This window comes from Panthera onca, chromosome A1, assembly GCF_046562875.1.
Source record: "Panthera onca isolate mPanOnc1 chromosome A1, mPanOnc1 haplotype 2, whole genome shotgun sequence".
In the NCBI taxonomy this organism is placed as follows: Eukaryota; Metazoa; Chordata; class Mammalia; order Carnivora; family Felidae; genus Panthera; species Panthera onca.
In genome coordinates, this window is record NC_138339.1 from 148,908,186 (window position 1) to 148,933,549 (window position 25,364).

Genomic DNA, 25,364 nt, shown 5'->3' on the forward strand with positions numbered 1-25,364 from the left:
TCCCTTCAGGTTGGCTAAGTGACAGATCCTCCCCCTTACAAGGGTGCATCTGCCTAACCCCTGGCCTACAGACCTCTGAGGGTTTGGTTAGCATTGGGTAGAGGTGGGTGGCTGGGAGAGGTGCTTGAGGCCAGTTCTGTGATGGACTTTGGGCAGTTGGCAGGTGACAGGAGAGCTGAGGTTGTGTGACCTCTGTGGGGGCAGGGCGCTGACTTTAGCCAGCTGTTTGTGGGGACCTTGGTTTCAGCAAGCAGCAGAGGCCTGGGGGTAAATGGTGGTTTGCTCTCCCTCTTCCCTGTCACCTCCCTGTCACCTTTTTCTTAACCTACTGTCACCCCCCTTCTTTCCGGTTTTCTTAACCTACTGCCTTTCTTTTTTATTACTGGTTGTTCAGTAAGAATAAAATGTTATAATCCCATATTTAATTTTTAAGGCTCCATGAGCTGAGCATTCTCTGCTTATCTGTTCCTTTAGTTATAAATGCATTTTATTATGCATTTTTTTTCTTATGTTGGACCTTATAGGTTTGTTGATGCAAAAGAAAGTGTCTCTCCAGCCTCCCTTGGGTACTGTAATGGACAACAAAGACTAACTGGGTCTTCAGGGACAAACTGAGAATGTCTCCCTTTCCTAGCTAACTCAAAATCCGAAAAAAAAATTTTTTTTCTTAAAACAAACAAAAAAACTTTTCCTTTTGACTATGTGTCTAACCCATGGCTCTCCTACTCTTGACCCCCACCACAGTCCGCCACCTGCCCCCTCCCTCCTTTGACAGATTTCCCAACAGCTGAGTTCCTGTACCTCCCCTGGAGCGAGATGGGGAGATGGCCAGCCTGGTTCCCTCAGCATTTCCCTCTCATCTGAACACAGCCGGGCAGCTTTCCTGTTCCCCTGGGGCCCCCTGACCCCAGCCCCCTTGGGGTTGCTGCTGGAATCTCAGTGAGTAACTGACCTGTGCTCCTTCTTTCCCTCATCACCCATGTCCTTACCCTCTTGCTTCACTGCTGCACCAAGCTCAGCCTGGTGGCCTCCCCCTTCCTCCCAGACACAGTTCTGCTGCTACAGTGTGTGGAGCCTTCCTGACTCCGCTGTGTGGCCAGCAAGCCACAGAGGTGGAGTAGGGAGGGGGGCAGGGAAGGAAGGCATGCTCTACCTTGTGAGGCTGTTTGGAGCAGTATGCAACAAACTATTGTGGAATACTTAGAAAAGCACCAATGGCATGCAAAGGAAAGGTACTATTAAACATACACTCAGGCAAAGTTAATGGTAACGTTTCACATGACAGAATGAGTGAGTGGGCCTCAGGTGCTGGCACGCCCAGCACCCGTGACCTCGGACTAGCTTGCACGTGTACCACAGACGTCTCACCGGGCGGCAGCTGGGGCTAGCCAGACTTTGAGAAGCCCTTTGAGAGACTCGAGTAGTCAAAGTATACACACACAGAAGCATTCAGGACAGAGAGGTGGATAGGGACAGGGATGGAAGGCAGGTAATGGGCTGAGGAACAGGGAACCATGGGAAGGACAAGCAGATCACAACTTCAACAGAACAGTTCTTTATTCTTAGAAGAAATACCTTGGGGTACAGAATGCAGAATTTATGGAACACGAAAGGAACAAAACCAGCAGAACTGCACTGCATACGGTGTCCGCCCCCTTTCCTCCTTCCCGAACCAACACAAACTAGAGAGAGTAGAACGATGGCTGGGGGTGGGGTGAGGAGTGCACACTAAAGGGGAGTTGTCTGCACAGCTCTGCAGCCTCCTGGTGCCATGCAAGAACCTGACAAATATAAAAGGACCTGGGATTACTAAAGGTCAGAGATGAGAAGTCTCCCCCCTCGCTGGGCCTGGCAGCAGATGCTATGCAAATAGGCGCTCCTTCGAGGTGGGGCACCACAGTGATGCACCCCTCTTAGCACCCAAAGTGGCATCTCCGACACATGTTTATCCAAGCTGCGGCACTCCACTTCTGAAAAGTATTTTTAACCAGTAAAGAATTTTGTGGCTGACCTTTAAATCAGAGGTCTAAATAAGGCGGTAGTCTCTAGGGCATGCTGGCGAACATCCTAGATGATCAGCCGTAATCAACTGACACAAGCAGGAGGCCCCAGAGCAATGCCAACCACCATCTGTTCGCAGTAAATGAACGTTGACAGAGGACGAAAAGTAAAGGTCATGCACCAAAAAGCCAGCAATCCATGAGGGCACTGCTATTGATAGACAGAAAGTTCAGTCTGCAGACAGGCTGGTTAAAAATCAAGGATGGATAGAAACAAAGGCACCTAGGTTTTCTTCTTCCCTTACTCAGGTGAAGAAGGTTACAGTGAGCACAGATCCTTCTCTAAGTCTGGGGGTGAGGGGAGGGGCCGCAGGGCAGTATTTGGAGACAGATTAAGAAACTGCTGCAGGAAGTGCTTGCTTACGTCGAGATGCCAGGGATAGAAAGAACAAAACCTGGCAGGAGCAGACAGTCTACAGAGCAAGGTCCCTGAGGAAGGGAAGGGACACATCGGAACAAAGGGGGTCCTCCTCCACCCAGACAGGAGGGGACGCTGCAGGCGTGGCTGGGAGGCAGGTGCACCTGAAAGCTTGCTGTCAGGCAGCTGAGAATTTCAGTATCTAACAACCATTATTTCTTCCGTGGAGGTGATGAGGAAGCTCTCCTGCAAGAGTGAGGAACAAAGGGATGAGCTGAGGTGTTTAAAGGAGACAGAACACACTTAGAAGTGTGGCTGTGAGGAATGACAAGAGCTGACCGGGAAAGGGAAGGGCTCTAGGCAGCACCCTGGGCCCAGTTGGGGGTCTGCCTGGAGTCCCACAGGAGGCAGGGAGGTACTAGTGCCACTTGGCAACGAAAGCTCAAGGGAGATGCTCAGTCTCAAAGACCTACAGGTGAGAGAGGAAGGGCAGGGTGTCCCAGGCTGAGGGAACAGAGTATGCAGGGGCACAGGCCAGAAGCAATTTGAAAGTACTCTAGAGGAGCCCAACGGAAACCAGAGGCTTAGACAAGATTTGAAGTGAAGATGGGTATGTGAGCGAGGTCATCCTGTAAGGTCTGTGGTTCTCAACTGCTGACATCTGTGGTTGTCACAACTGTGTGTGGGGTGCTACCGGCATCTAGTGGGTGGAGCCTGGGATCCTGCTAAATATCCCACAATGCACAGGGCAGCCTCCACCGCCCCTCCACACCGGCCCCAAATGTCAACAGTGCCAAGGCTCGGAAACCTGGCTCCAGGTGAAAAGTTGTCAATTCTGGTCCCACAAAACGTTGCTCAATGTGCAAAGTTGATTTTTACTGTACATGAGAATTATGCTGTTGTTTTACCGTTTTGGTAAGGTGAATGGTTCTGCCAAGCATGTTGTGTGACACAGCTTAGAGAAAGTTACAACTTGTTGAGGCTTAAGAAGTAAGCGGTACAGACACCAACCTGCTCCAAGGCAAAAGGGGAGCTCTGATATACAGGCAGTGGGCATGTCTAGTCCAGACAAGGACCCAGCATGGAAGACAACCGACTGAGGGAGCAGTGCCCTAACTACGTGTACAAGGAAGTATTGCTAACGGTTGCCAAAATTGTAATACTCAAAAGCAGACCATGGAGACAAAGGGTGAGAACCAGTTCTCTGGTGGCAGGAGCAGCCACAGGGATGGCTAAGAGCAGGCCGAGCTCTAGACTCTGATGGAGGGCATGCAGTTTCAGCATTGCTCAGGCACCTATTCAAAACCACACGCCTGGGCTCCATGGTGTTTCTAAATGTTCCCCACTGATTCCAACACAGAGTCAGGTCTGGAAAGCACTGAATGAAGTTAAGAAAAAGGAGGACTAAGAACAAAATGCTGGAAAAGCCAATGCTTAAGGGGGCGGGGGGCATGGGGAGCAAGTTTCTGGCGTAATCCATCTTTGGCCAAGGCTCCCCTGAGGAAGACACCCTCTCATCAGTAATAACCATGAATGGCTTTAGAGGCCTTTTGTGCTTACGTCCAGATGGTTCCTCTGGAGGAGGGACCCTGGCCTGAAATATGAAGATGGAATTTGGCTTCTTCCTGGTGATTCTAGTGTCAGAAGAAATCTGTGCATGTAAAAACATTTTTAAAAAGCAGCTGAGAGATGATAATGTTTTAGAATGTACCTACTAATCTTTTTCCTGGTTTGTACTTGGATGGGTCTTTCCTTCAGCCTCACGTGACCAACGATGACAGGTGAAGGAAATCTAATTATACAATTACAAAATTTAGTTTTCTATAGGACAGTTTTGTAGATTATCCTTTGTATGTAAACTAGACTGACCTGACTTCCAGACTCTGGTTTTCTGTTTCAGCATATGGAATTATTCTTGAGTTTAGGATTAAAAAAAAAAAAATAAACCCAGAGATCTTTCTGGGTTCAAAATAGCCTCATGGAGACAAATACTGACATTTATCCTATTTGCTCCCATGTTCCGTGTTATTAGAAGGTCAGGGTCAAGTAGCGTGTGTTTTAAGAGAAGGGAGAAGGAAGAGGAAAAGTCCTCGATTTTCAGCGATTTCATATTTTTCCAATCAACACTCAGAATTGTGCATCTTACTGTTTCACAATCCCTAGCTTGAGATGGCGCCGTGGCAAAAATCAACATGCTTCCAAAGAACATCTGCTCTTTTTAGTGCCACAATACAGGTGAAGACCCTCTTTCTGGAGGGAGGTATGTGGCCCCAGGTGTGGAGTGCCAACATTCAAGGCTGACCTTTACTTGGACTCTGCCATTTCTGGATTGTGTGGCCTTGGCATCCACTAGGAGTGTCACTGTCCTTCACTGTATGATGGGGAGAAAAGCACTGACCCTCTCCCAGGACAGCAAATTCTGAGAGCACAGAGCAGAGTGGCCTGGAGCAGGCACACAGCACCCAGCAGTCCCCCACTGCTTGGGGGAAGCATCCGTCCAAGCCCCAGAGTTCTGGTTTCCACCGCCAAGTGAGCATCACTGAGCCTTCATCGGAGGGCCTAGTGATGTGCTCACATTTAATAGGGAGAGGAACTAGTGGCTGGTTTTGAAACCCATAAAAGTCACAGAGTTAAAAATTCTTGACCTTGGGGCACCTGGGTGCTCAGTGGGTTAAGGGTCTGGCTCTTTGTTTCAGCTTACATCATGATCTCAGTTTTGTGCGTTTGAGTCCCGTGTTAGGCTCTGTGCTGGCAGCGTGGAGCCTGCTTGGGATTCTCTCTCTCACCCTCTCTGCTCCTCCCCGACTTGCACTGTCTCTGTCTCTCTCAAAATAAACAAATAGACTTAAAAACATACTTTAAAAATTCTTGACCTTAATGCTCTTAGGCTTTGATGTGTCCAGATGTTTTTTCCCCTTGTGTTTCTCAAGGCAGAGAAGTCCGTGCAGTCTGTGCTGAGGCAGCACGGCCTGCTGCCGGCCACAAGAGCCATGGGTAAGGTGGCTCTCAAAAGCCAGTAGGATAACCACTCTGAAAGGGACACATGCAAACCATGTTAGGATTAGTCCTTTTTAAGCCAAGAAACCTGACATACTTGCAGGGGAGAATCCGGACAACATCATTCTGCTTATAGCTCTCAATGCAGACTGCGCAGTGATCAAAGTCTGGGTCTGTTTCCTGCAATGAAAAGCACAGGCACAAAAGTCACATGCTAAAACTAAAGATACACCTAAATAGAGGAGATACAATCCCGCTAAGAACTCTCCTGTGGCAACTATGGTAAGCAAGTGATTATGAAAAGTTATGAACAATTTTAATGTGTTTTCATTTGCTTACCTGTATTGACCCAAATTGCATCTAAACCACTCTACTTTGTTTTTAAACTATGTTGTAACAGTTAATACTACTTCTGTTTGTGAAGTGTCTCAGAAGTCAAAAAAACAAGATTCAAATCCACTATTACCTTGGACCATCCTCTCACCCCCCCTCCTCCCACTGCTGCAGCACTGTTCTGGTCCAGGTCACTGCACACCTTCCACAATGTGCATCTTCATCAGAAGGGTCGTGTGACCACATGTCTAAGTACAGGCAGAAAGGACAGTGAGCCCCCAAAAGACAAAGCCCCAAGGACGGGAGCTGGTCACAGATTTGGGGTAGAGCATGGTCATGGCCCAACTCATTACTGGGTCTTTATCAAGGGTCAGGAAGAGTCAGCCAGGTGTCTGGTCATGAGGTTAACTGGCTTCCTTCCTCATCTGTGCTGGAAAATGGATTCCCCTGAGTTAGCATTTCCAGGAGCCCAAGCCAGGAAGGGTGAGACTGTTTGCTGTGTTGTGGCCACTTGGACTGAAACTCAGTGGGACAACACTTGGTAGGTCTAGGAGGTACAAACTAGGAAGAGGTGTTGTTCTGAATAAGGAAAGATTGTTTTGTGTTAGCCTGAAGGACACAGTAGGGATGGACAGGCTACACCAGCTCCAGGGAATTTTAGATTAATGTGGCTGCTGGGCCAAGAAAGCATTCATAGGGGTGACCACTCCTCTGGGGTTGGAGGGCAGCTGTTTTGATGCTGCTGTTATTTTCTGCAATGAAAAACTGGATATGGTGATGTCAAGGTGGTGGGAATAAAAATGAGTGAGGTCCAGAAAGTAGTGAAACTAAGGAGGATGGAAACTCATCTGAAATTATCCTCCCAGAGCTGTTTGTTAAAATGTGCCAGGGGGTAGGGCAGAAAACAGTTTGGGATTTATGCCTTTAGAGATGCAACTTTTTCATTTTAGATAACTGAGTACATTGGATGTAGGGTCTAACACCAAGTTGCTACTTTGTCCTTATAGAGCAGAAGCAGGCTCCACGGAACTGGAGACCTGACTGGGGAATTGTGGTCAGCGGCTCTCAGCCACAGCCTCAGTCACTGCTTTTCTCATTCAGTCCCCAAGCCGAGGGCTCAAACCTGACACACTGTGGTCTTCCTTCCACCAGTCTAGCCTGCCATACAGAAAGCACCTTGCGAATGACACTCCTTCGAGATGTGGGCCTCCAGCTCTCTGTTTAACTGGTGAAGGGCTAAGCAAAGGAGGTGCGGCCAGGTTTCAGGAAGCATAGGGAGGAGAATGTTTATTCTTGGCCACTGAGTGTACCGACGGACCCATTAATTAGCATTCTTCCTGAAAGTATCCCTGGTTGCGGCCGGAGAAAGCTCCGTGGAACACCACAGCTGGGGTAACTAACTGTAAGTAGACCAAGGAAGCTGATAATGGCAGGAGCACTGAAAAGTCCAGGAAAGTCGAAAACAGCATGAAGGGCCTTCAAAGGAGGCATGCTAAGTGTAAGAATTCAAGGGGAGGTTAGTTTAAAATAAAGCAGGGGTTTACCTGGAGAAAAGGAATCACCTAACAAACGAGACACAGATGATTAGGATGTATTCTCTCCCACCAATCGAAAGCAAAACTACTTTATTATTTTTACAGTATTAAGGTTATTTCACTACTATACCTTGTCACCCTTTTTTACTGTTCTTGTTGTCAATTTGCTGATGGCTTTCTTAGCGGCATCTCCAAGACGACGCTATGAAAATTACAAAGAGAAACAGACTTTAAATGCAAGATCTCTGGATAAGGTGTTTTTTGTTTTTTTTTTTTTAAGATTTTATTTATTTTGAGTGTCTGGGGCACCGGGGTGGTTCAGTCAGTTAAGCTTCCGACTTAGTTCAGGTCATGATCTCACAATTTGTGGGTTCAAACCCTGCGTCAGGCTCTGTGCTAACAGCTCAGAGACTGGAGCCTGCTTCAGATTCTGTCTTCCCCGCTCCCCCGCCCACCAGCCCCCTGCCCCACCCCAGTCCCTCTCCTGCCTGTACTGTCTCTCAAAAATGAATAAATGTTAAAAAAAATACATATATTTTTCAGAGTGTGCAAGTGGGGCAAGGGCAGAGAGAGAGAGGGACAGAGGATCTGAAGCAGGCTCTGCACTGTCAGCATGGAACCTGATGTGGGGCTTGAACTCATGAACCGCGAGACTGACCTGAGCCGAAGTTGGACACTCAACCAACTGAGCCACTCAGGCGCCCCTCTGGATTACGTTCTTGATTTTAAAATAATTAAATATACAGTCCCTGTTATCTTACAACATTCTCCATGTCATATCATAGGAAATGGATTCTAAAAAAGCAGTTAAAAAAATGTAAAAAACTGGCATTTTCCTCACAGATTCAGCATCCTGAATTGAATTAATGAATTATTCTGGTTGAATAATGAAAAAAGTGTGTAATAATGAAAAAAACCAGGTGTCCTACTCACTACTGTATTCTATATTTAATAAACCTTTGCAATATTACAGCATTATTGAAATCTACTTCTTGTACAGGTCAGAGCACTACTACTGTTCTAACAGCTTTCCTATTCAGCTTCAAGGACAATTAGATGTATACATAAGCTGTCTTAGTAAAAGGAACCTCTGATGCGCCCGAAAATGCTTATCACGTTGTCAGGCATGGTGGAAGAGAGGTGGTCACGGGCTCTCCTTCTGTCTCTGCTACTACAATGTTCCATGATCTTAGGAAGGTGTGTTTATCTTTCCAGGGTTGGGTTGTCTGAACAGGTTAAGTTACGGAATCTCAAAGGCTGGATTTATCCAACATTTTGCCAGACGCTGCTAGCCCTGCTAGATACCAAGACCTACAGGTGGGAAGACCGTGCACTCCTAATCTTGAAAAGTTAACCAAACTGAGGAACAGACCAGTCAACACATTTTAACTGAATGTTGTACAGCAGGGCATGCCCGAGTAGGGAGGCAGCACAAAGGGGGGTGGGGGGGGGGCAGCCTAACGCAGGTGGGTGGGACAGGGCAGGGGAGGCAGGTCAGGGAAGGGCTTGAGGACAGGATGCCTGAGCTGAGACTTGGAACACTCATGGGAAGGAATTTGATAAGAAAAAGCACAGGGGTAGGAGGGGGTACTCCTAGACAAAGGAATGATCTAATAAAGATAAAGAGGTGTGAAATACAGGAAGGTGAAGGAAATTATCATTTGCTATGACTAGGAGGAGCATATATTTTATTGTGCAAATGAGAATGTTTTGAGAGTCAGAGGGCCCTACCAATAATCACCTGGGGATAGGAAGTACAGACAGGTACACGGGGATAGGTGGCCAGTACACACAAGCAAATCCTGAACTGTGGGAAGAGGCAGATGCTGAGGCTGAAGGAGGTTGGTGGGGGCTAGAAGAGAGGACCCTGATTTTATATACGGAGGATTACAAAAAAAATATTAGAAACATAAAAAATTTAGGGAGATTTAAAAAAACACACAAAAGAATTCAATGAACCATATGTATTATGTATCTACATGTAGCTTCAATGATCAATATTTTACCTATATTTTTCATCTGTCCCCTCCTCTTTACTGTGCTAGGGGACTTCAAAGCCTATCACAAGCATGGTACCATTTCCCCCACAACATCTTCACTCTGTCTGACAGGACTTTCGTTTGGTGCCACTGTCTTACCTAACAAAATTAACACTAATTAATCAACATTATCAAATACTCAGACCTTACTACAATATCCCCAGTTGTTTCCAGGATGTCTTTATATAGTTGGCTTGTCTGACTCGGAATACAAAGTCCAAACATTGCATCTGGTTGCTGTTCCCCTCAAGTCTTTCCTAATCTGTATCATGTATGTATCTTTAGCCTTATGGAAACAGAACTGACTTAAACTGCATGTTTAATGTTTATTAATTTTTGAAAGACACAGAGAGTGCGAGCTGGGGAGGGTCAGAGAGAGAGGGAGACACAATCTGAAGCAAGCTCTAGGCTCTGAGCTGTCAGCACAGAACCCGACGCGGGGCTCAAACCCACGAACTGAGAGATCATGACCTGAGCCAATGTCAGACGCTTAACCAAGCCACTCAGGCGCCCTAAACTGCATGTTTAAAGTGTACAATTTGAGGTTTTGACATGGCCCTTGAAAGCATCACTACCGTCAAGACAGCATCCCTCATCCCCCAATTTCTTTGTGCCTCTTCCTAATCCCTTCTTCCTGCCACCATTCCACCCATCCACTTTTTGCTTTTTTCAGAGTTTTACACAAACACAATACAGTATTATAGCATGTACTATTCTGCACGAAGTTTCTTTTACTAGGCATAATTATCTTAAGACTAAGCCGTGATGTTGAGGCACCAGGGTGGCTCAGTCATTTAAGCATCCGACTCTTCGTTTTGGCTCAGGTTATGATCTCACAGTTTGTGAGTGCAAGCCCCACAGTGGGCTCCATGTTGATAGTGCAGAGCCGGCTTGGGATTCTCTCTCCACCACCCTCTCAGCCCCTCCCCGACTTGTTTGCAAGTGCACGCACTCTCAAAAATAAATAACAAATTAATGCATATTGTTGCATGCATCAATAGTTCATTGCTTTCTTAGGCAATGAAGTATCCCACTACACAGATTATACCACCATGTATTTATTTTTTTTACCTGTTGATGGAAATTTGTATTGTTTCCCAGCTTTTGGCTTCAATGAACAAAGCTGAAAACCACTTTATTTACTTGTACAAATCTTTGTAAAGACCTGTGCTTTCTTTTCTCTGGGGTAAATACAAAGGAGGGAAGACCAGCTAGTATGGTGGGTGTGTTTGGCTTTTCAAGAGGCTGCCAAAGTGTTTTCCAATGTGAGTGGACCATTTTATGTTTCCATAAGTTGTGTATGAAAATCCCGGTTCCTCCACATCCTCACCAACACTTGGTATGGCCAGTCTTTTGCATTTGATTGTGATCACTCTAAGAGGTGTGTAGTGGTTATCTCAATGTGGTTTAAATTTGCATTTCCCGGGGCGCCTGGGTGGCTCAGTCAGTTAAGCAGCCGACTTCGGCTCAGGTCATGATCTCTCGGTCCGTGAGTTCGAGCCCCGCGTCGGGCTCTGTGCTGACAGCTCAGAGCCTGGAGCCTGTTTCGGATTCTGTGTCTCCCTCTCTCTGACCCTCCCCTGTTCGTGCTCTGTCTCTGTCTCAAAAATAAATAAACGTTAAAAAAAAAATTTAAATTTGCATTTCCCTAAGACTAATGGCAGAGAGTATCTTTTCAGGTACCTCTTGCCATGTGCATATCTTCTCTGGTGAAGCGTCTGAATCTTTTGCCCATTTTTCTACTGAGTTGCTCTCTTATTGACTTGAGAGAGTATTTTGCATATTCTAAACACAATTCCTTTTGTATATATCTTCTGTCACTCTGTGGCATAAGTTTCATTTTTTAAAAAACGTTTATTTATTTTTGAGAGATAGACAGAGTGCGAGCAGGGGAGGGGCAGGAAGAGAGGGAGACACAGAATCCAAAACAGGCTCTAGGCTCTGAGCTGTCAGCACAGAGCCCAACGTGGGGCTTGAACTCATGAACTGTGAGATCACAACCTGAGCCGAGAAGTCAGACACTTAACTGAGCCACACAGTTGTTCCTGTGGCATAAGTCTTTAATTTTGATGGTCAGTTTATCAATTTTTCATTTGTGGACTATATTCTGGTGTCATATCTAAGCAATTTTTGTCTAAGCCAAGGTTATAAGACTTTCCCTTATTTTCTTTTCTACAAGTTTTATTGTTTTAGATTTTGTATGTAGGCCTCTGATCCATATTGAGTTAATTCTGTATATGGTGTGAGGTACTGATCATAGTGGGTTTGTTTTTTTTGTTTTTTTTTTTTTTGCATATGCTACCCAGTTCTTCCAGCACCAATTGTTGAAAGGGCTGCTCTTTCTCCACAAAATTGCCTTTGTACATCTGGCAAAAACCACCTGCCCATAAATGTGTGGGACTGTGTCTGAACACTATTTTGTATCATGTATCTATCATTAAATAAATATCACAATCATTAATTTCTTGTAGTGCTTTGTAAGAACAAATTTGAAATCACGTGGAGTTACACCTCCAACTTCTTTTCCAACTTCCTTTTGGTTGTTCTTTTTTTTTTAAAAAAATTTTTTTTTTTTCAACGTTTATTTTATTTTTTGGGACAGAGAGAGACAGAGCATGAACGGGGGAGGGACAGAGAGAGAGGGAGACACAGAATTGGAAACAGGCTCCAGGCTCTGAGCCATCAGCCCAGAGCCTGACGCGGGGCTCGAACTCACGGACTGTGAGATCGTGACCTGGCTGAAGTCGGACGCTTAACCGACTGCGCCACCCAGGCGCCCCCCTTTTGGTTGTTCTTGACCCAGGGCACTCCCATAAGAATTTTAGGTTAAGCTTGTCAATTTCTATAAAAAAAGTTATTTGGGATTTACATGATGATTGACTGCACTTTGTCAATTATGATTGACTGTGAATGCACAGATCAATATGGAAAGAAGTGACATCTTAATAGTATTGAGTCTTCCCTTGAACAATGTATCTCTCTCGACCTACTTAGTTCTTATTTAATTTCTCTCAGCAATATTTTATAGTATTCCCTGTACAGGTCTTGCACATATTTTGTCAGATCTCTAATAATTTCCTATTGATTCTATTTTGTTTAATGCTAATGAAAATTGTACTTAAAAAAATTCAATTCTCATTTACTGCTTGTAGAGAAATAAAGTTGATTTTTGTATATTGATATTGTATCTCTCAACCTTGCTAACACCCATTTATTAGTTCCAGAAACCTTTTTACAGACTCTATCAAATTTTTTACATAGACACTAATGTCCTTTGTGAATGAAGACGGCTTTACTTATTCATTTTTAATTTTTTTAATGTTTATTTTTGAGAGAGAGAGAGATTGAGCAGGGGAAGGGCAGAAAGAGAGAGGGGGAGACAGAATCTGAAGCAGGCTCCAGGGTCTGAGCTGTCAGCACAGAGCCCAACATGGGGCTTGAACTCATGAACTGTGAGATCACGACCTGAGCCGAAGTCGGATGCTTAACCGACTGAGCTAGCCAGGTGCCCCTACTTTTCATTTCTAATACGGGTACCTTTTATTTCTTTTCTTTATTCCTTGCTGTACTGGTTAGAACTTCTGGTACAATGTGGAAATAAAAGTCATCAGAGCACAAATCTTTCTATTGTTCCTAATCTTAAAAAGCATTTGATCTTTCATCATTTAGTACGATGGTATAGCTGCTAGTTTTCTTTGGATGCCCTCACCAGTTTAAGAAGTTACCTTTAATGCCCCGTTTGCAAAAAGTTTTATAACTGGGAAGAGATGTTTGATTTTGGCAAATGTATTTTCCTCCATCTACTGAAACATATGGTTTTCTTTTCTTATTCTTTTGTTTATTTGTTAAAATGGTAAATTACATTGGTTAATTTCTTAATGTTAAAACAGCCTTGCATTCTTGGGATCAATACCACCTGGTCATGATGAATTATCCTGTTTACCCATTATTGGGTATGATTTGCTAAAATTTCTTTAGAATTTTTACATTTTTGTTCAAGAGGGATTCTGGTCTGTAGTTTTCTGTTTTGTAATGTGTTTATCTTGTTTTGGTATCAGGAAGATGCTGGCTATATTTAAAATATGGAGGTATTCCTGCCTTTTCAATTTTCTAGAGTTTATATATTTCTTCCTTAAATGTTTGACAGAACTTACCAGAAACCACCTGCCTGGAGATTTTTTTTTTTAAGGTTTTAATCGCACTTTTTTTAAAGGTTGTAAGTGCACAAGTGCACTTTCCTGATAGACACAGGGCTATTTATCTTTTTATCTCGCATGTACTCTGGTCATTAGTGTCTTTCATGCAATTTGTCCATTTCATAGAAGTTGTCAAATTTATTGCCATAGAAATATTCATAACATTCACTGGTTATCCTTGTAATCTGTAGTGATGTCACTGCTCTCATTTTTGATATTGCTAATTTGTGCCTTCTTTTACTCCTGATCAATTTGGCCAGAGGCTTATCAATTTTATTGATTTTCTCTTAGAGCCATTATTTTCTGTTTTCTAATTCACTGACTGCTGCTCTGATCTTTTGTTACTTCCTTTCTTCTGCTTACTTTGGATTTAATTTGCTCCTTTCCCCCCAGTTGTTTTTTTTTAAATTTTTAAAAGTTTATTTATTTTGAGAGAGACAGAGACAGCATGAGTTGGGGAGAGGCAGAGAGAAGAGGAGACAGAGAATCCCAAGCAAGCCCCATGCTGCCAGTGCAGAGCCCAACGTGGGGATTAAACTGTGAGATCATGATCTGAGCTGAAACCAAGATGCTTAACTGACAGCCACTCAGGTGCCCCTCCCCCAGTTTCTTAAGGCATCAGCTGAGAGTATTAATTTCAGAACTTTCGTTTTTTCTAATATAAAGCACAGCTTTAGTGGAACTTTCAAAATTCTGATATTCTGCGTTTTCATTTTCATTCAGTTCAAATGATTCTCGAATTTCCCTTTTATCTTTATCTCATGGGTTATTTAAAAGTTAGTTTTTAAATATTTGAGTTTTTCAAAGATTTTTCTGTTATTGATGTCTCCATTTAATTCCAAGTGGTCGGAGAGCGTATTTTGTTGGACTCGAATCCTGTTAAATCTATTGAGACTTGTTTTATGGCTTAGAGTACACGTCAAAAGAATGTGTATTTTGCTTTTGTCGGATGGATTGTTCTTTAAATGTCAACCAGGCTGAATTAGTTATGTTTAAATCTTTTATATGCTCACTGATTTTCTATCCACTTGTTCCTTCAATTACTGAGGGAGGGGTGCTGAAATCTCGGACTATAACTGCAGGTCTGTCTACTTCTCACTGCAGCATCCTGTTAGTTTTCACTCCATGTTATTCTGAAGCTTTCTCAGTAGGAGCACCAGTGTTTGGGGGCCATGTCTTCTTACCAATCGACTGATTTATGATTAAGAAGTGACTTTTATCCCTGGCAGTAGCTTTGCTCTGAAATACTAATCTACTTTATCTTGATTTGTGATCTGTGTTTTTCATTCTTTTGACCTATTTGTATTTTTATATTTGAAGTAGGTTACTTGTAGGCATCATATGGTTAGGTCCTACTTTTCTTTTTATCCAATCTGTTAATCTCTGCTTTTAATGGAGGTGTTTAGACCACATACGTTTAATGTGATTATTGATATGGTTATGATTAAGTCCATCATCTTGGTATTTCTTTTGTCCCATCTATTCTTTATTCCTTTTTTCAGTCTTCTTTTGGATCGAGTATACTTTTCTTTTTGAAAATTGAGTTAAAATGTATATAACATAGGGGTGCCTGGGTGGCTCACTTGGTTAAGTGTCTGACTGTTGGTTTTGGTTCAGGTCATGATGTCATGGTATGTGAGTTCAAGCCCTGTGTCAGGCTCTGTGCTGAGTGTGGAGCCTGCTTGGGATTCTCTCCCCTCCTCTCTCTGCTACTTTCCCGCTCACACTCTCTCAATAAACACACACACACACACACACACACACACACATATACATATGGCATAAAATTTGCACCTTTTAAGTGTATAGCTCAGTGGTACTAAATACATTTATGCTGTTGTGCAGCCACCACCACCACCCATTCCCATAACTCTTGTGAATCTGAAACTCTACAACCATGAAATAACTCTATGTTCACCACTCCCTCCCAGCCACTGGGAGCTGCTATTCTACTTTTTGTCTTTACAATTTTGCCTATTCTAAGTACCTCATATTAGTGGAACCATACAGTATTTGTCTTTCTGTGACTGGTTTGTTTCACTTAGCCTTATGTCTTCCAGGTTCACCCATGTTGTAGCATATTTTCCTTTTTAACGCTAATGATATTTTGTTGTATGCATATACCACATTTGCTTATCCATTCATCTGTCAATGGACACTTGGGTTGCTTCCATGTTTCAGCTATTGTGAAGAATGATGCTATAAATATGGGTGTACAAATACCTCTTACAGACCCTGCTTTCATTTTTTTTTGGGGGGGGGGGATACCCAGAAGTGGAATGCTGGGTCATGGGGTAATTCTACTTTTAATTTTTTAAGGAACTTCATACTTCTTTCCATAGTACTTGTACCATTTATATTCCCACCAACAGTGCACAAGGGCTTGATTTTCTCCATATCCTCACAACATTTTCTGTTTTTTGTGTGTTTGTTTTTTTAAAGCAGGCTCCATGCTGGGTGTGGAGCCCAACATGGGGCTTGAACTCATGACCCTGAGATCAAGACCTGAGCTGAGTTCAAGAGTTGGATGCTTAACTGACTGATCCACCCAGGAGCTCCATGTTTTTGTTTTATTTAAATTTGCTAACTGCAGTATTAGTTGTGTGTACAATTTAGTGACTCAATACTTACATATGACCCTTAGTGCTCATCACAAGTGCACTCCTTAATCCCCACTCCTTAACCCATTCTCTTGGCCACTACCCCTCTGGTAAATTATCAGTTTGTTCTCTATAGTTAAGAGTCTTTCTTGTTTTCTGTTTTTTTGACAGTAACCATCATAACGGATATGAGGTGGTATCTCATTGTAGTTTTGATTTTCATTTCCATAATGATCAGTGATGTGGAGCATCTTTCCACGTGCTAATTTCCATGGCCATCTGTATATCTTTGGAGAAATGTCTCTTTACATCCTTTGCCTGTTTTTAAATTGAGTTGTTTACTTGAGTTGTAAGAGTTCTTTATATATTCTGGTGATTAACCCCTACTCAGAGATAATAGGATTTGCAAATATTTTCTCCCATTCTGTGGGTCGCCTTTACATTATGTTGATTGTGTCCTTTGATGCACGTAAGTTTTTAATTTTGATGTTGCCCAACTTACCTATTTTTTTAAAAATTACTTGTGCTATTGGTGTCATATCCAAGAAACCACTGCCAAATCCAATGTTGAAGCCTTCCCCCTATGTTTTGTTCTAAAAGTTGCAGTGTTAGCTCTTATGTGGAGGTCTCTGATTCATTTTGAGTTAATTTTTGATATAGTATAAGGTAAGTGTCCAATTTCATTTTTTGGCATGTGGATATCCGGTTTCCCCAGAACCATCTGTGGAAAAGACTGTGCTTTCCCCACTGAATGGTCTTGGCACCCTTGTTGAAAATCATTTGACCATATATATGAGGGTTTATTTCTCTGTGCTATTCTGTTGGTCTGGGTCTGTCTTTATGCCCACACCACACTGTTTCGATTACAGTAGCTTTGTAGTAAGTTACTAAGTCAAGAAACATGAGACTTCCAACTTAATTCTTCTTGAAGATGATTTTGACTGTGCAGCTTAGAGAATAAAGCCACCATTTAAGGACCTGGGGAAGATGCAGGAAGAGCAAAATTGGAAGAATTCAGTTTAGGGTGTATGAAGTGTGACGTCAAGCATAACGAACACTAAGAACAGACTACTGAAGAGAACAAACAGAGGTCATAGTGGCCTTGACGAGAGTTGCTCAGTGGAAAGACAGGAAGAAAAGCCTGACTGGAGTGGCCTTTAACTGGCACAAGGTGGCGGGAGCAGGGTCACTTCTAAATCTTACCAAGTTTCCTCAGGAAAAGGCCCAGACCAACTTTAAGAGTGGAAGTTTTGTTTTCAACAAAAGCAGGTGGAAGGGTTAGCTATAAGTAGGTGGGGTCAAACCACTAACGGTAGCATTATTCTAACCGGATATAGAGTCAGCAGCTGTGCTGAGGCAATAAAGGGAAGAGAAAAAGGGTTCTGACAGTCTTAAGAGCCAGGGAACTCAGAAATCACCATAAAACACCTCCCCATACCCCTGAAAGAGACTACTCACTAGACAGAAGCCTCATCAAGTAACTCTGAGATACACCCAGGGACATGGGGAGATTTCTCAGGCTCCCCGTTTACAGAGAAGCAAACAAAACATAACACGGGAACGCACTAAGAGGTAAGATCAGATCATCCAGGGCAGCCCATTCCCCTGAGCACCTGAAACACCAACGACAACTCCCAAGAAGAAAGAGCCCTCCTTGAGGAAAACCAGACCTGGGACTGAGCAGGGCAGGAACCTGGGGGTAACACAGAGAGAAGCTTCTGATACTAGAGGAGATGGATCAGGAAGTCCTGAGGGGAGGGGGCTCCACAGAGAGGTGCAGCACAAGACGGACCCCCCAACTGCTCAGTGCGGAAAGCTACCCGGACCTATGTCTCCCCAACATGTATGACATTCTCCTCCCAAGTACAGAAGTTACATCATTTAACATAAGGAACAGAAGATTATGATCACATCTCATACAAAGGTATCATAGGGAGAAACATGAACCAATTAGCCTTCAACAGACAATGAAAAGCACAACAATGTTTTGTTGTTGAGCTGTAGGAGTTCTTTATACATTCTGATATATGCCTGTTAGGAGATATGTGATTGGCAATAATTACCTTTTAAAGAAATTTAAATTAAGAAAAACATCAGATATTTATGCACTTAATAAATACATTTCTGGCTTTCTTCCCTGCTTCTATGTACTTTCATATATCCACTGATGCCATCTTCCTTCTGCCTGAAGGACCTATTTGTTTGTTATAAATGTGTATTTACTTTTCAGACAGCGTGAGCAGGGGATGGTGGTGGTGGAATGGACAGAGGATCCGAAGCGGGCTCCATGCTGACAGCAAAGAGCCTGATAAGGGGCTCGAACTCACAAACCATGAGATCATGACCGGAGTCGAAGCTGGACCCCTACCCCACTGAGCCACCCAGGTGCCCCTCGAGGGACCTTTTTAAAAGATTTCTTGTAGTGTAGGTCTGCTGGAGATTAACTGTAATTCTTTCAGCTTTGTATATGTGAATTTCACCATTTTTGAAAGATGTTTGGGTGCACATAAAATTAAAGATATTGCTCCCCTGTTTTCTCCCTTGTACAGTTTCCAATGAGACAACTGCTATTATTCTCTTTATTTCTTTGTATGTTTTCTGTCTGACAGCCCTCTTAGCTCATTTTCTTGGGGAACCCAAACACATGTATACTGTATACTGGGCTGCTGGAAACTGTTCCACATTTCACTGCGGTCTGCTCTTTTGGAGGCTAATTCTCTCTCTGCATTTCATTGGGTGGCTTCTATTGCTACGCCTATAGTTTGCTAATTTTTTCTTCCATAATATCTAATCTGCCATGCCATTAATCCCAGTCGGTTTATTTTTCATTTCAGGTATTACAATTTTTATCTCTACGATTTTGATTTCGGCTTTTTGAGGGGGAGTAATTATCTTACATGTCTCCACTTAATTATCTGGATACAGGTGTGGTAGGCAGAGTACTGGGTCCCCCAAAGATGGCCAGATCCTAAGCCCTGGAACCTATGAATATGTTCTGTTACATGGCAAGGGACAACTTAGGTAGCTGACTTTAGAACAGGGAGCATGAGGGGCGCCTGGGTGGCTCAGTCGGTTAAGCATCTGACTACGGCTCAGGTCATGATCTCGTGGTCCGTGAGTTCGAGCCCCACGTTGGGGTCCATGCTGACAGCTCAGGCCCTGGAGCACTCTGTCTCTCTCTCAAAAATTAAATAAACATTAAAAAAATAAATAAATAAAACAGGGAGTCTGAATTACCCAGTGGGACCACTGTGATCAGAGGGTTCTTAAAAATGGAAAAGGGAATAGAAACAGAGAGATGGTAGTGTAAGGGCTCAGCTGACACTGCTGGCTTTGAAGACGGAAAAACAGGGCCATGAGCCAAGGAATGTGGGTGGCTTCTGAAGACTAGGAAGAGTTGGGAGAGATTCTCCCCCAGAGCCTACAGAAAGGAATGCGGCCCTGACAACATGTTGGTTTTTAGTCCCGTGAGTCCCATGAGGAGGCACTGTCTGCTGGGTACTGTTCCTTCCAGTCCCTTTGGATGGTCTTCCCCAGCTTTGGAGACTTTCCTCACAGCACTGGCTGCTCAGTACTCTGCTGAATACTCAAGGTGCATGGACCTTTTACAGATGTGGGGCTTTGTCTTCTCTGTGCATTTCCATCCTTCCCAGGACTGTGTTCCATGAATGCTAGCTACTCTGTTCTTCTTGGATTCTCAGTAATGACTTTCAAATAAGGCAGTCCACTCAGCTCTGCTTTAGTTTCCCCTCTGTGCACTGTGGCCTGGAAACTCTTAAACACATGAAGCTGGATAATCCTCATCTCTTGTCTGCCATTGCTCAGGGATCACTGACCCTCGTTTGGACAGTCTCTTGAAAACATGATTTCATGTATTTTTGCTGTTGTCTTTTTCCTTCCTAACTGCTATTTCAGGCAGGAGGGTAAACCAAGTTCATTATCTGATTCTATTTTGGCCCAAACCAGAAGTCTCCACCATATTTTTCTTTTTAATGCCATTTTAAAACGGCAAAACTGGGTTATTTTTCTAATAGAATGTCCCACATTCTAAATTTGACTGCTTGTTTCTTCCTGGTGTCACTTTACTTGGTCCATTTCTTATGAAACAGTAGCTAGATTTAGGTTCAACTGCTCTGGCGAGAGTATGTCCTGGGTGGTGTTGTGTGCTTCCCAATGTATCCCAACGTGAGGACATAGGGTTAGGCTTCCCTGCCCTCACTGACATCAAGCACAATCAGTGGGTTCAGACTCTGTCAGTTCAGAAAAAGCTCCCTAAGTCTTTCAGCGGGTTTTATAGCATCCACTGATGATCACTGCCTCAGGCCGTCATTTCACCAAAGGTTACAAAATGGTGATTTTCTAATTCATTGATTAGTTGGCGTTCTTCTATAATGAACCTCCTCTCACCAACTAGTTGGTTATGATGTAATAACATAATGTGTACAGAAGACACAGGATGAATCGTTTTTAAAACTTGATTTTCAGAATAGCAAGTTGGTTCTCTAACAGCCTCCAGTTTCCATCAACTGCTGTATTTATTCCCTGGTGCTTCTGTCTCACTTTTGAATATGGAGAGTTCCTCTGAGAAGGCACCCAGGTCCTTTTGACACCACCTCAGTAGTCTTCCTTGTTTTCTGGCACAACATTCATCTTATACATTTGCTGCCCTAAATCTGGAATAACCCATTTCTCCAAGGATTCCTGGTTCCTTTGAGAGGGAAATGGCATTTAAAGGTAACTTTAGAGGTGTCTGGCTAGCTCAGTAGGAAGAATGTGTGACTTATGATCTTGGGATTGGGAGTTTGAACCCAATGTTTGGTGTAGAGAGTACTTAAAAATAAAATCTTAAAAAAAAAAAAAAAAAAAAGATAATTCCAGAGCAGTCTGGGGATGGGATGGAATGGAATGGGACAGAGGCTCATTGTTTTATTAAGGATGTAAAATGGTTAATTTTCTTTATTTTTAAATAGTTATTTACTTTATAGGAAAGTGCAAGCGGGGGAGGGATATAGAGAGGGAGACAGAAGATCTGAAGCAGGTTCTGCGCTGACAGGCTGACAGCAGTGAGCCTGATGTGGGGCTCAAACTCACGAACCATGAGACCATGACCTGAACCAAAGTTGGACACTCAACTGAGCTACCCAGGTGCCCCTAAAATGGTTAATTTTCTTATTTTTGAGAGAGAGAGAGAGAGAGAAAGAGAGCGTGCACAAGCATGAGTGGGGGAGGGGTAGAGAGAGGGAGACACAGAATCCGAAGCAGGCTCCAGGCTCTGAGCTGTCAGCACAGAGCCCAACGCGGGGCTCGAACCCATGAACCTTGAGATCATGACCTGAGCCAAAGTCAGACATTTAACTGACTGAGTCACCCAGGCTCAGTTAATTTTCTAATTAATTTCTAGTTAATTTTCTAACTTTGCCATTCCTTATACATTTATTAGTTGGAATTCTTCTATAAACAGGTAGTCACTGTTACTGGGTTGTCATTACATGGACAGAGGAGCTCTGTAGTTTTTAGGAAAAGGAAAATAAGCCAGGAAGGAGTTCACACTATTTCCAATTCAAAAATAAGACTACAGTGTCATCACTTAATGTTTTTAATTTTAATATTTTCTTACTCTGAAAATCTTGGTTCCTAACATCATCAACATAATTACTTATTTGCTTTATCCTGCTATATATATATATATATATATATATATATATATATATATATATATATGATAATTTCAAATAACAATCAATACAACAGTAAGACTATTAAATGCAGCTGTTTTTTTTTGAATCCTCAGACTATATTCCAGCGACATGGACTGTCCAAAAACAGTCCCCTGAAATAACTCCTTTCTCCATATGGGTATGCCTCTTGAAATATATTTAGCTTCATTTGTTCCCATTTATTTTCAATTTTGATAATTTTGTCTTCTGTTTAAATTATTTTAAACAGGCACGTGGTTCCAGAGTCAAAACTATAAAACCAGGTACAGGGAAGTCTCATTTCCATCCCTAGTTCCTCCTAGTTCCCTTCCCCCTAACGTAAGAGCTCTTTAGGATAATTCTGCTTTTTCCTCATATTGTTTCCTTTTGGAAATAAAAGGAAACGCATATGCATGTGTGTACATACGTGATATGAATATCCATTTATATGGATGTATTTTCAAAGCTCTTTCTTACCATCAGCTGGTACACTAAAACTATTCTGTACCAAGAGGTCACTCCAGAGGCAGCAAACCAAGACCTTCAGATTCCCCTTCTCTTCTACAGCTACCTTCTACTTCAGTGCATTCAGAGTTATTCCACGGTGGAGAGTTCTAGTTTATTCAAGCAGACTCCTACGGGTGGACATTTGGGTGGTTTGTCTTGATAGTATAAAGAATATCAAGATGGATAGTACTGTATAGATGTCTTTTTTCACTTTTGTAAGGCTACATTGCTACAAGTGAGGTTACTAAGACAACTGGTAAGCACATATGCATTTCTGCTGGATATTACAAATTCCAGCCCCCTCGCCCACGCCCCTCCCCCGCCTGGAACTGTTTTGCATTGTCATCATCAGTGTATGAGAATGCTGGTTTCCCCACCACCTAGTCAAGAGAGAACGTGGTCAAATCTCAGAATTTTTTTTTTTTGCCAAATTTAAGTACCATTTGCATTTTTCTAAGTGAACTATCCATTTTTTTATTTGTCCATTTTTTTTTTCTATCGGGATTTCAGTCTTCTTTATATATCAGGGCTGCTAAACCCTTTGTAAAGCAGATGTGCTAACCGCTACACTATGGAACCAAAACCCTTTGTAATATAAGTCACAAATGTCTCATTTTAGTTTGTCATTCGTTTTTCCTTTAAAAAATTAAAACATATAGCCAAATTTATCAGTCATTTTTTATTGTACTGTATTCTGAGCCATAATTCAAAGTTTTCCATGTGCCCCACCATAAAGGAAAATTTAGCCCACATTTTCTTCTAATCTTTGTAGTTTTACCGTTTACAATTAGATCTCTGATTCATCAGAAATTTATTCTGCTGCACAATGTAAGAAATCGATCTGATTTTGTTTTTTTTTCCAGTTGCCCCACAACCATTTATTAAAAATGTTCATCCTTCCCCATTGATTTGAGATGATGCTTTTTATTGTATACTGTGCTTAAATTTCTACATGCAGTTGTGTGTTTATTTTTGGGTTTTGCATTTTGTTCTATTGGTGTGTTTATTTGTAGGCTTTTATTATTTTTTTAAATAGGTTTCATACCCAGAGTACAGCCCAACACAGGGCTTGAACTTGCGGCCCTGAGACCAAGACCTGAGCTGAGATCAAGAGTCAGACGCTTAACCAACTGAGCCACCCAGGTGTCCCTAAACATTCTTTTAAATAAGAGGCTTTAATATGTATTATAAAACTTGGTGTGGCTAGGCACCCATCACTGCTTTTCTTTTTAAGGGTTTTTTTCCCCTGGTTATCCTTACTTATTCTTCCACGTGATTTTTATAATTACCTTATATTTAATCCCAGAAAAATATCTGAAGGTAATTTTATTTAGATGCAGTTAAATGTATGACCTTTGGGAGAACTGACAGCTTCATTGTACTGAATGTTTATCTTCAACAAGAACAAGGTATGTCAGGAGCGTTTTGTATGTTTCTTCTTGTGGGTTTTACACAGTACTTGTTAGTTATGCTCATACCAGGATTGAGCCACCCACCTACCCATCCAGCCATAAACACTGCCTTCCATCCCATTATATTTTTTGATTTTTCTTCTGTACATGCATTTTATATCCTGCTCCTTTACTAGGTTGTTCCCTTGTTTTAGTAGGGTTCCATTGATCCTTTTGGGATTTTCTGATAGACAGTCCTATCAACTGAAAACAGACCTACTTCTTCAAGTCTTATTCATCGTACTGCTTTTTCTTATCAAACTGCTTGGGCCAATACCTGCAGCATGACTTTAAATAGGGCAGCTCTGCTCCGTCTTCACATTTATCTGTTAAGTAAGATGCGGGCTTCCAGGCTGAGTGTGTGTGCACATGTGTGCTACTGAAGCCTCGGGGCTGAGCTGCCCCATCACCTACTGTGCTCTCTGAAGCTCCTGAACAGGCTTCTCAGGTCTCTGTGTTGGCTGTTGATAAATCACAGTCTGTGCTTTCATCAGCGGTTCTCAGACACGTCTGCTGGGGCTTGCGCCTCAGAGCGGAGCCCTGTCGCTGTGACTTCTGATTCTTAGGATCACCAGAACTACCCCCTTTCTTCCCCTGGCTACCTTCTTTGGAGCTACTGTGTAGGTGCTGCTGCTGCTGCTGGCTGTCTGGCTGAGTCACTCCTTTCTCTGGAGTTCTTGGAGGCACCTGTGGCCTGGTAGCATCGAAGATGCTATCTGAGGATTTTTCCTTGTTTTATCCTGCTTGCTCTCTATTTTTTTAAAAAGGCTTTTAGGGAAATTAAGAAGAAATACCCTACTACTTCCATCTTGCTCAGATCAGAATTCTGCTGAAGAATTTTAAACAAAAGAGATCTGGGTTTTGGAGAATTCAGGCCTGGCCTCCTGAGAAGGTCTGTGACACAGGGAAGACCGGAGGCACTGAGACCTGGTAGGATCTAGGGCTTCGGAGAGTTAGGAAGGGCCCGAATCAGGCCAGTGGGTGCAGGGGAAGAGGCGAGGACAGAATCCAGAAAGATTTAGAAGGTAAAACTGGCAGAACCTAATGACTGACTGACATGGGATGGGGGGGGGGGGGGGGGGGAGGTGGCATGAAAACAGTGGGTGTTAAAGATGGCTGGCTCAGCTCTCTAGCTGGGTGACAGGCTCTGTGGGAATGGTACCCCATTAAGGAATTCCAGAAAAAGAGGAGCCAGTGCTGGCGGGAGAAGGGGTTCAGCCTTCAGCACGCTGGTAACAATGCATGCAGGGTGTCTGAGAGAATGCCCGTGAATATTTGGATATATCACCCCTTCCACTTCTCAACTTCCAAAATCTCCTGTGGCAAAAGGAAAAAAAAAAAATCTCTTCTCTGTATTTGATATTAACGTCAAATGTCTTCACTGTAGTATTTTTCATGGGACTTGGCTTATGTTACTACATTCTTCTTGACCCCTCCTTCAACATTTCCAATCACTCTGTGACAGGTATGCTTCCGCTATGGTTTTGGTCTTTTACTTGAATCTGTCTAAAAGCCATTGCTTTTTCCCCTCTTGGTTTTAATACTATTTGTGTTCTGCTGACTCACAACTTAAGATGGAGCACAAATCCCTT

General features: G+C 42.9%; 2 protein-coding genes across 4 annotated transcripts in view; one reads left to right on the forward strand and one right to left on the reverse strand.

Moving 5' to 3' along the window:
- Positions 1-25,364, forward strand: part of SQSTM1 (sequestosome 1) — a 217,658-nt gene that overhangs the window by 146,877 nt on the left and 45,417 nt on the right. The gene's annotated exons all lie outside the window — the stretch shown is intronic.
- Positions 1-25,364, reverse strand: part of RNF130 (ring finger protein 130) — a 135,627-nt gene that overhangs the window by 40,892 nt on the left and 69,371 nt on the right. For all 3 annotated transcript variants that reach the window (XM_060636419.2, XM_060636420.3, XM_060636418.3), the window contains exons 4-5: positions 7,414-7,485; positions 5,513-5,595 (exon numbers count right to left, since the gene is read on the reverse strand). In XM_060636419.2, the coding sequence (XP_060492402.2) occupies positions 5,513-5,595; positions 7,414-7,485 (155 nt within the window). The remainder of the gene's footprint in view (positions 1-5,512; positions 5,596-7,413; positions 7,486-25,364) is intronic.